The sequence below is a fragment of the Eupeodes corollae genome, chromosome 1 (assembly GCF_945859685.1).
Source record: "Eupeodes corollae chromosome 1, idEupCoro1.1, whole genome shotgun sequence".
NCBI classification, from domain to species: Eukaryota; Metazoa; Arthropoda; class Insecta; order Diptera; family Syrphidae; genus Eupeodes; species Eupeodes corollae.
In genome coordinates this window covers 119030313-119042864 of record NC_079147.1, presented here as the reverse complement: position 1 = coordinate 119042864, position 12552 = coordinate 119030313, and the positions used below count along the sequence as shown (strand labels likewise).

Genomic DNA, 12552 nt, shown 5'->3' with positions numbered 1-12552 from the left:
GTGAAACTAGAGACGAATAAGAAAAGCATAGTGTGTCAGAGGCTTAGGCTCTAGGGGTGAGGACAGACCGAAAGACAGAAACGGAATCGTGGGACATACTTTTTTCTACTCCTGTACATCGTAATGTCATGTTTGATTAAATTCCCAGTATCGAATTTTTTTGCCAAACTCGTATAATTTATTTAGGTTCCAAGCAAAAAATTGTTGCTACCCGCTATGAAAAAACGGTTCTTTCTCACCAGAGAAAAGACTACTTGACTAAAAATAGCAATGCAAATGAAATTGTTTCGGATATTTTCAAAAACTAAAATATAAGTGCAAATATAAGTGCTCGATTCGATAAACCTATGTTTGGCAGATAGGCAGTTAAGTAAAGTAAAAATCAACTGACCTCAAATTTCTGTTTGCTAGACTAGCCTCAAATTCCTTACCACTGCACCGTTGGGAGGAAATCTTCGGCTATAAGTTGATACTTCCTAAAGTACTTTTTAAAACTAAATAAGAATGAGATCAGGAGAAACATTTTATTTTTGTGCTAGTGCTGATGCAACATATCTCCGGATAATTCAATGATCTTGTATTGGTATGCGTTAGATACTCATAACGATATTTAATATATCTAATGATTTTTGCTTCATCGAGTTCTATATTTTGTAATATTGAATTGTTTGTATTTTATCGTAATAAATAAATAAATAAACAGGGTGGGGCAGCAGTCCGCTGAGTACTACGGCCTAGTGACTTACAACTCTCAACCATTCCTGTGTGCGAGTACTGTTGTCAGGGATGGAGGAGACCTACAGTTTTAAGTCGAATCCGAACGGCTAATTGAAGAAAGCACTTTTCATGGCAACAATTACTCTTGGAGAATTTGTCAATTCCTCGCAAGAAGCAGTACCCGTGAAAACAAAAATTAAGATAGCATAGGCAGGGATCGAACCCAAGACCTTTGGCATGACACTCAAACGCACTAACTAATATCGTTATCAATGCCAAGTTTTATTTTGTGTTTATTTTCACATGCAGGGTTTGATTTGTGGGAACGCACAAGTGTGCTTAGATATAACGTACCCCCTTCAGATGCTTCTGAGGGTAGGAAAGTGTATGTTGGAAGCTTAACATTACTTATAACTATCCTTTTTCGATTTCTTATATTTGAACAAATATAAAATATGCAATTATTTAAATTATAAAAAATTAATTATAAAATATACAGTGAGCTTGACTTTGTATGATTATATTTAAGTTATACCATAATCATCATCATAATTATAATCGTAATCATAATCATAATCATAATCATAATCATAATCATAATCATAATCATAATCATAATCATAATCATAATCATAATCATAATCATAATCATAATCATAATCATAATCATAATCATAATCATAATCATAATCATAATCATAATCATAATCATAATCATAATCATAATCATAATCATAATCATAATCATAATCATAATCATAATCATAATCATAATCATAATCATAATCATAATCATAATCATAATCATAATCATAATCATAATCATAATCATAATCATAATCATAATCATAATCATAATCATAATCATAATCATAATCATAATCATAATCATAATCATAATCATAATCATAATCATAATCATAATCATAATCATAATCATAATCATAATCATAATCATAATCATAATCATAATCATAATCATAATCATAATCATAATCATAATCATAATCATAATCATAATCATAATCATAATCATAATCATAATCATAATCATAATCATAATCATAATCATAATCATAATCATAATCATAATCATAATCATAATCATAATCATAATCATAATCATAATCATAATCATAATCATAATCATAATCATAATCATAATCATAATCATAATCATAATCATAATCATAATCATATATCATAATCATAATCATAATCATAATCATAATCATAATCATAATCATAATCATAATCATAATCATAATCATAATCATAATCATAATCATAATCATAATCATAATCATAATCATAATCATAATCATAATCATAATCATAATCATAATCATAATCATAATCATAATCATAATCATAATCATAATCATAATCATAATCATAATCATAATCATAATCATAATCATAATCATAATCATAATCATAATCATAATCATAATCATAATCATAATCATAATCATAATCATATATCATAATCATAATCATAATCATAATCATAATCATAATCATAATCATAATCATAATCATAATCATAATCATAATCATAATCATAATCATAATCATAATCATAATCATAATCATAATCATAATCATAATCATAATCATAATCATAATCATAATCATAATCATAATCATAATCATAATCATAATCATAATCATAATCATAATCATAATCATAATCATAATCATAATCATAATCATAATCATAATCATAATCATAATCATAATCATAATCATAATCATAATCATAATCATAATCATAATCATAATCATAATCATAATCATAATCATAATCATAATCATAATCATAATCATAATCATAATCATAATCATAATCATAATCATAATCATAATCATAATCATAATCATAATCATAATCATAATCATAATCATAATCACAATCATAATCATAAACATTATAGTAATACTTACAGTGTCGGACAAAACTAAAGCACGATATCATTTTATCTTGAGAAAAGGCAAATAAAACTACAAATTAAGATATAAAATAATTTTTTTTATGTATTTTAAATAATAATATTATGGTCTTAAATTAAAGCAAGAAATCATTTTATTTTGAAAAAAGTCAAATAAAACTACAAATTAAGATATAAACTTATTTTTTTTTTATTTATTTTAAATAATAATATTATTGTCTTAAATTAACAGTATTAAGATTTGCCTTAATTATTTACATACTTAAAATATTACAAAATATTTAGAATTCTTATAAAAAACGATTGGACAAAACTAAAGCACAATTCTCAAACACAATCTTTAAAACTATATTCAATATTTAGTGGCATATCCTTTTATGACGGCAGCACATCGATGCGCTATCTAGTTGATAAGGTTTTTTATGTACTGGCTGGGGATATTATTCCAATCACTTTGATCCTGTTGAAAAAGTGAGTCTTGGTTTTTGCAATTGGAGCGATCAATCCTCTGATCTACAATTCCCCATTGATTCTCTATGGGGTTGAGATCAGGGGATTGTGCTGGCGATTGCATTACTTAAACATTATTTTGATTTAACTTCACAACTTTATCAGTATGTTTAGGATCGTTGTCATGTTGAAATATCCATCTCAATGGCATTTTTTCTTCTGTATAAGGATACATGACATTTTGAAGGATATCTCTATACATGAAACGATCCATTATACCTCTAATTCTGTGGATCGGTCCGACTCCTTCAATGGAAAAACATCCCCAGACCATAATACTACCCCCTCCGTGTTTTATTGTTCCTTTTGAATAGCGAGGATTTAAAAGTTTAACTTCTTGGCTGCGTACTGTATGAAATCCGCCTGATCCTTTCAAATTGAACTTCGATTCACCAGAGAAGAGGACCGTCCTCCATTTCGCCGTATTCCAGTTCAAATGTGCTTTTGTAAATTCAAGTCTGGATCTTTTTTAATAACCCTGACGAGTTTTCTGTGTTCGCGATTTGAAGTTTTTCGCGGTCTACTACCACTATGAATAGTTTGCACTGTTCCTCGAGCACGAAAACGAGAAATTACCGGAAAATCACTGAATGATTAATATTATATTTTTTGCTTATGAATGTTACTGATTCACCATTATTGAAATCCGACACAATTTTTTCTTTTAATTCGTAATTTAAATAATTATAGAAAATCTAAATACTGTTAATTTAAGAAAATAAGATTATTATTTAAAATAAATAAAAAAAGTTAATTTTATATCTTAATTTGTAGTTTTATTTGACTTTTTTCAAAATGAAACGATTTCGTGGTTTAGTATTGACCGCCACTATAATAATTCAAATAAAAAAAGGAATAATATTAAAAATTATAATATTTTATAACAACAATTATTATTCTAAACAATTTTAATAACTTAATAAAAAAATGCTTTATGTTTTCAATTTTAGATTTCGTCGATGCTATAGAGGCTAAATCTTTATTCGAAACAAATTACAGCCATGTTTACTATATTTTATATGACACATTTGTTCAGGCCGAACTTAACTTAAAGCATAAAGGTATGATTGATATCAGATATTTCGATTACTATTTGTATTATTTAAGTTAAAAATTTTGTATTTAACTTCGCATAAGCCTTTTAAAGAAATCACAAATATACTCGAATGTACGTGTCAGTAAAATGATTGCTTAACCTGACTCGACTTTCATAGAATATTTCACTATAAAATGATTTTTCTAATAATCATTATGATTATGATTATGATTATGATTATGATTATGATTATGATTATGATTATGATTATGATTATGATTATGATTATGATTATGATTATGATTATGATTATGATTATGATTATGATTATGATTATGATTATGATTATGATTATGATTATGATTATGATTATGATTATGATTATGATTATGATTATGATTATGATTATGATTATGATTATGATTATGATTATGATTATGATTATGATTATGATTATGATTATGATTATGATTATGATTATGATTATGATTATGATTATGATTATGATTATGATTATGATTATGATTATGATTATGATTATGATTATGATTATGATTATGATTATGATTATGATTATGATTATGATTATGATTATGATTATGATTATGATTATGATTATGATTATGATTATGATTATGATTATGATTATGATTATGATTATGATTATGATTATGATTATGATTATGATTATGATTATGATTATGATTATGATTATGATTATGATTATGATTATGATTATGATTATGATTATGATTATGATTATGATTATGATTATGATTATGATTATGATTATGATTATGATTATGATTATGATTATGATTATGATTATGATTATGATTATGATTATGATTATGATTATGATTATGATTATGATTATGATTATGATTATGATTATGATTATGATTATGATTATGATTATGATTATGATTATGATTATGATTATGATTATGATTATGATTATGATTATGATTATGATTATGATTATGATTATGATTATGATTATGATTATGATTATGATTATGATTATGATTATGATTATGATTATGATTATGATTATGATTATGATTATGATTATGATTATGATTATGATTATGATTATGATTATGATTATGATTATGATTATGATTATGATTATGATTATGATTATGATTATGATTATGATTATGATTATGATTATGATTATGATTATGATTATGATTATGATTATGATTATGATTATGATTATGATTATGATTATGATTATGATTATGATTATGATTATGATTATGATTATGATTATGATTATGATTATGATTATGATTATGATTATGATTATGATTATGATTATGATTATGATTATGATTATGATTATGATTATGATTATGATTATGATTATGATTATGATTATGATTATGATTATGATTATGATTATGATTATGATTATGATTATGATTATGATTATGATTATGATTATGATTATGATTATGATTATGATTATGATTATGATTATGATTATGATTATGATTATGATTATGATTATGATTATGATTATGATTATGATTATGATTATGATTATGATTATGATTATGATTATGATTATGATTATGATTATGATTATGATTATGATTATGATTATGATTATGATTATGATTATGATTATGATTATGATTATGATTATGATTATGATTATGATTATGATTATGATTATGATTATGATTATGATTATGATTATGATTATGATTATGATTATGATTATGATTATGATTATGATTATGATTATGATTATGATTATGATTATGATTATGATTATGATTATGATTATGATTATGATTATGATTATGATTATGATTATGATTATGATTATGATTATGATTATGATTATGATTATGATTATGATTATGATTATGATTATGATTATGATTATGATTATGATTATGATTATGATTATGATTATGATTATGATTATGATTATGATTATGATTATGATTATGATTATGATTATGATTATGATTATGATTATGATTATGATTATGATTATGATTATGATTATGATTATGATTATGATTATGATTATGATTATGATTATGATTATGATTATGATTATGATTATGATTATGATTATGATTATGATTATGATTATGATTATGATTATGATTATGATTATGATTATGATTATGATTATGATTATGATTATGATTATGATTATGATTATGATTATGATTATGATTATGATTATGATTATGATTATGATTATGATTATGATTATGATTATGATTATGATTATGATTATGATTATGATTATGATTATGATTATGATTATGATTATGATTATGATTATGATTATGATTATGATTATGATTATGATTATGATTATGATTATGATTATGATTATGATTATGATTATGATTATGATTATGATTATGATTATGATTATGATTATGATTATGATTATGATTATGATTATGATTATGATTATGATTATGATTATGATTATGATTATGATTATGATTATGATTATGATTATGATTATGATTATGATTATGATTATGATTATGATTATGATTATGATTATGATTATGATTATGATTATGATTATGATTATGATTATGATTATGATTATGATTATGATTATGATTATGATTATGATTATGATTATGATTATGATTATGATTATGATTATGATTATGATTATGATTATGATTATGATTATGATTATGATTATGATTATGATTATGATTATGATTATGATTATGATTATGATTATGATTATGATTATGATTATGATTATGATTATGATTATGATTATGATTATGATTATGATTATGATTATGATTATGATTATGATTATGATTATGATTATGATTATGATTATGATTATGATTATGATTATGATTATGATTATGATTATGATTATGATTATGATTATGATTATGATTATGATTATGATTATGATTATGATTATGATTATGATTATGATTATGATTATGATTATGATTATGATTATGATTATGATTATGATTATGATTATGATTATGATTATGATTATGATTATGATTATGATTATGATTATGATTATGATTATAATTATGATTATGATTGCGATTTTGATTATAATTACGATTATGATTAAGATTAAACTTCGTTGAAGTAGTTTTATTTGAATGTTTACTGTAATTTTTATACTTCACAGTCGAATACGTTTTGTACCTAACTTTAGTACCTATTCTTATACTAATTAAGATTTTAATATTTAAAAATAGATTTTATAATAATTTCTATTTTTTGACAGATATGCCTTTCCAAATCGGTAAGTTAACTTATTTGTTTTATTTATTGATTTTGAAAACACCTTTAAATAAATAGAAGAGAAACTGTTTAAGAAAGAAAAACACAAAATAGTAACATCATTGAGCAAGTGAATTAGCAAAAATAAATATTATTATTTTTGTTTCCTTTCAAATTGATTTTGTTGGATTGCAAATGATCAAATATGGTCTCTTACTCTGCAGATCAATATTTTCCAAAAGTTTCAATGGCTTATAAATAAAAACGGTTAGTTTCATTGAAGAAGTTGCCAACTCGATGTTTGAGCGCCAACAACACTTTTTCAGTTTTTTATATCAGATAAACACGTAGTGAAGCATTATTTTGAATTTATTGAGAGTGCCAAAAATGTAATGAAATCTAGAATGCATGAAAGGGGTGGACATATACATACTTCTTTTCTTTTTTCGATCTCTAACGGAAACTTCAGACATAATTGCACCAATCCTTGAGGCAATTTTTACCAGCTGTCTATACCTGGTCCATATTCCCTCGGCATGGAGAGAAGTTAAAGTTGTTTTTATACCCAAAGCAGGTAAATTCTCGCAAGTCAATCCTAAAGATCTACGACCTATAAGTCTATCATCATTCCTTCTTAAGACCTTGGAAAGATTGAAGGTGCCATTAACAACGTAGACACATCTGTAATCACATCTGTACTAATATCTATAAACGCACAGAGTTCGATTTTAGAGTTAATTCATTTAATGCTTGCTAGCAGAATAATTAACTCAAAAGTGGGTAACTCTTCTGGCAGACGATTCGTTAGTAGAGGGACACCGCAAGCTGGTGTTCTATCCCCTCTCCTCTGGAACCTAGTGGTGAATGAAGTCCTTATTAGTCTAGATGCAGAGGGTTTCAGAGTGATTGCATATGCGGATGACGTTGCTCTAGCGGTTTCAGGAAGGAATCTTAACAGTTTAGTTTAGTTTAGTTTTATTTCCTCAATCAGATTACAATCTTATAGACTAGATACTAATACAAAATAAAATATAATAATTGTTGGTGGAAATATAGTAATATAAATAAATAAATATTACTATAAATTACTTTTTTGTATGTAATTTACAATTTATAAATACAACTTAATGATAAAAAAAAGATTAAGTCTTAACATTTTTTTCGGAGGTTACAGTTTAAATATTATTTAAAACATATTTTCTGAATGATTCTTTCGAAACATCATATCAATCAATCCCATTGCAAAATAAATTCACTTCTCTTGTGCAACGCGTAATGTGTTCATTCCTGGCATAATTTGTACGATGAACCTGCTTATAAAAATGAAACCGGTAGCGTGTAGTTCTAGAGGGTGCATTTACAGAGTTAACTAGTCTTCGTAGAGGAGGACAATTGGTATGAAATGTTACGATGTCTCTTATAAACATTACTGAAAAATAAGCCTTACGATCGTAGAGAGATTGCATACCAAATAATAAGCATCGCGTATAATAAAAAGGCCTTACAATCCTCTAGTTTAGCTTATAAAATGCATACCTTGTAAAATGTTTCTGAACTTTTTCAATTCTGTCTATTGAATTATTGTAATAAGGGCTCCAAATAATGCTACAGTATTCAAGAACTGACTTTACAGGTGAATTGTACAGAGATTTTAGGTACATGAATTTGAGTGGTGTTTATTGGTGTTAATTTTTAAGAAACCAAGCATTTAATTTGCTCTGTTTATGATATAGTCATAGTGCGGTAAGAAGGAAAGTTTTGTATCTAACATTACTCCTAGATCATTTTTTTTCGTTACACGCTCTAAATTTTAATGGTTGATAGTATAATCAAACACTATGGGATTAGTACTTCGGAAACACGTCAAGACTTGGCATTTAGAAGCATTTAACAGTAGGTGATTGAGCTTGCACCAATTATCGAGCCTTAACAGATCTTCCAAAAGAAGAACACAGTCGACTTGACAAGAAATCTTACGATAAAGTTTGAGATCATCCGCAAAAAGAAGGCAGTTTAAATTATGAAAAATATCAGGTATATCATTTACAAACAACAAGAATAATAATGGACCCAAATGGCTTCCTTGTAGAACACCAGATGGGACCGAGATATATTCCGAAAGCGAGCTACCAACTTATACCATTTTGATTCTACCAGGTAAATATGATTCAAGCCACTTTAGTATGGAAGAGTGAAAAACGTAATGAATTTAGTTTGTTTATTAACTTTATGTTATGGTTAACTCTGTCAAATGCCGTTGCAAAATCTGTAAAAATAACATTTGGCATTTAATACAAAAAATTCAATACAAAAAATGTAATTTCGATACAAGAATTTATTGGGAATATTGAATTCTCTCTGAAGATGTAGATAGTTTGCTCGAAGTTCAGAATATTTTATCAGATTTATATAATTTGTATGCCTTATGGTTTCTGTTTTTGAGATTAGTGAACATCCTATTATACCAGATAGTAAAAGAATTATTTTTAGAATAATTCTATCAACCGCCTCCATCAAAACGCTTACAAAACCAGAGTACACGCTATATAATTCAGATCAACAAAATAATTCATTCCAAGAAAAAGACAAAAGATAATCAACCATACCGTCATATTTAGCTTTTCGAAAATCATATGAAATATTTTGATCGTTAGTTTCTTTCTTTATATATTAATATAAATAAATAAATTGGGTGGCGCAACAGTCCATGAAGAACCAGGGCCTAGTGACTTACAACTCTCAACCATTCCTGTGTGCGAGAAATGTTGTCAGGAATGGAGGGGACCTACAGTTTATATGCCGATTCCGAACGGCTAATTTGAGAAAGCACTTTTTCATGACAAGAGTTACTCTTGGAGAATTTGTCAATTCCTCGCAAGAGGCAGTACCCGTGAAAAGACTTTAGATGGCATAGGCAGGGATCGAACCCAAGACCTCTGGCATGACAGTCCAACGCACTAACCATCATGCCACGGGTACTACTTATATATTAATAGAAATGAATATTTCCATCAATATCTATATGATGAAATGAATTTGCAATAACTGGGAAATAACAGTTATCGATACAAATATGAAAATCATTATTAAAAAAAATCAAATCAAGAATTCGATTAAGACTATTAAACTGCGAATTGATTTGGATTTAATTATATTGACCAAAAAAGTGTATGACTGTACATTCTATTTCAGTTGAAAGGGAATTAAACACTTGTCTTCGGAACCAAACGTCCATTCAACATTACTAAGGTTAAAATCTCCTGTAAATAATACATGTTGTGAAAATTTAAGATTTTAAAAAATTGATTTTGAGTTATTAAAATGAATATTATAATAACCAAAATAACTCTTTCGAGGAATATAGCTTACAAAAAAGTTTATCAATATCAAGTTCTGAAAGAGTGGAGTTTGATTCTAATTCAACTAGCCTACATGCCAGAATGGCACGGACCGCAATCAGAACTCCACCACCTCTTTCCATACCTGTCTTTAAATAACATCTGTCTTTTCTAAAAACAGTATAATTATTTGGGAAACATTCAGTTGTTAAATGATTATCAGATAACCAAGTTTCTGTTAAAATTATAATGTCATAAGTTAAAGAGGAAAAAGCAAGAAATATATTATCTAATCTAGTTCTTAGACCACCAACATTTTGGTAATAATAAAATAAACTATCAATACTTTTACTTAGCGTTCTTTGAAGAACAGATGAAACAGAATTAAAGGGAACAATATTTTCAGGAACATCAAAAGATCAGCGATTACATCATCATCAGAGGCAGGTATAATTGGAAGTTGTAATATCTTAAATGAATCCGAAACATTGTCTTGAGTTGAAGTTAAGTTTAACCGTGGGATTGGCGAGAAATTTCGTTTTTTGGTCAATTTACAAATTGTTTTACTTCGACAGACCTGGGCCAAATAGCTGCATCACTCATTAATTGATTAAAACAGCCTGCAGGGACCTTTAATTTGAAATTCAGAAACTTTAAATCAGAAACTGAAACTTAAAAATAAATTGGGTGGCGCAACAGTCCGTTGAGAACTAGGGCCTAGTGACTTACAACCTTTCAACCATTCCTGTGTGTGAGTAATGTTGTCAGGAATGGAGGGGACCCATAGTTTATATGCCGAATCGGAACGGCTAATTTGAGAAAACACTTTTTCATGACAAGATTTACTCTGAGAGAATTTATCAATTTCTCGCAAGAGGCAGTACCCGTGAAAAGACTTTAGATGGCATATGCAGGGATCGAACTCAAGACCTCTGGCATAACAGTCCAACGCAATAACCATCATGCTACGGGTACATACGGACATATATTTTTTAATTAGCATATAGCATTTGAAGACATTTGTGGGTATTTTAGATTTTTCGGATACATGATTTATTAAATCCTCGGGAAGGGTATCAGAATGGAACTTTGAAACATGCAGCCACTTCGTAGAAATCAAAGCATTAAGCGAACTTGCACTTGCATCAGTTCTAGGAAGCTGTTGTTGCTGTTGTTTTTCTTTTATTTTTTTTATGAATCGTATTCCAATTTGTTTTTTTTTTGTTTACAAATTCAAGTGATTTGTTTATATCTTTATCCTGGTAGGAAATAGAGACATCAGAAAGAAACAGCAAAGCGGAATCAATGTTGGCAATTTCTCTTTCACACCTTTATAAAACATCATCAGCGGCAGAGGATAAAACTTCAAAATTGTCGTTGACGACTATAGCAATGGCAGCAGCTGCATCAGCAGCGTTGTTGTTGTCGCCATCACCAACGACGTCAGTTAATTTCGATAGTTTAATTGTTATTATGTTGTCATCATCTTCTTCATCGTGGGAGAGCAGCATCAGTGCACAAAACCGGTTTATGACTACCTTGTAAGCTCGGTAATCGACGATGTAGAGGGGGTATACACCGAAGTAAATGATTTGGTCGTGATTGAAGAAACTAGAGTATCACTAGATGATTGGGTTAGCACTTAGCAGAGAAGGTAAACAAAAAATTATTATGTATCGAAGAAGAGGAACTTTAACATTAGAACACTTTTAAGGCTTCGCGTCACAGGAAATTC

At 26.9% G+C, this 12552-nt stretch overlaps 1 protein-coding gene across 1 annotated transcript in view; it reads left to right on the top strand.

The window, feature by feature from the left end:
- The window catches only part of LOC129940233 (probable Rho GTPase-activating protein CG5521), a 55990-nt gene that overhangs the window by 2210 nt on the left and 41228 nt on the right, over positions 1–12552 (top strand). The window contains exons 2-3 of the mRNA XM_056048496.1: positions 4130–4240; positions 7484–7501. Coding sequence (XP_055904471.1) covers positions 4130–4240; positions 7484–7501 — 129 coding nt within the window. The remainder of the gene's footprint in view (positions 1–4129; positions 4241–7483; positions 7502–12552) is intronic.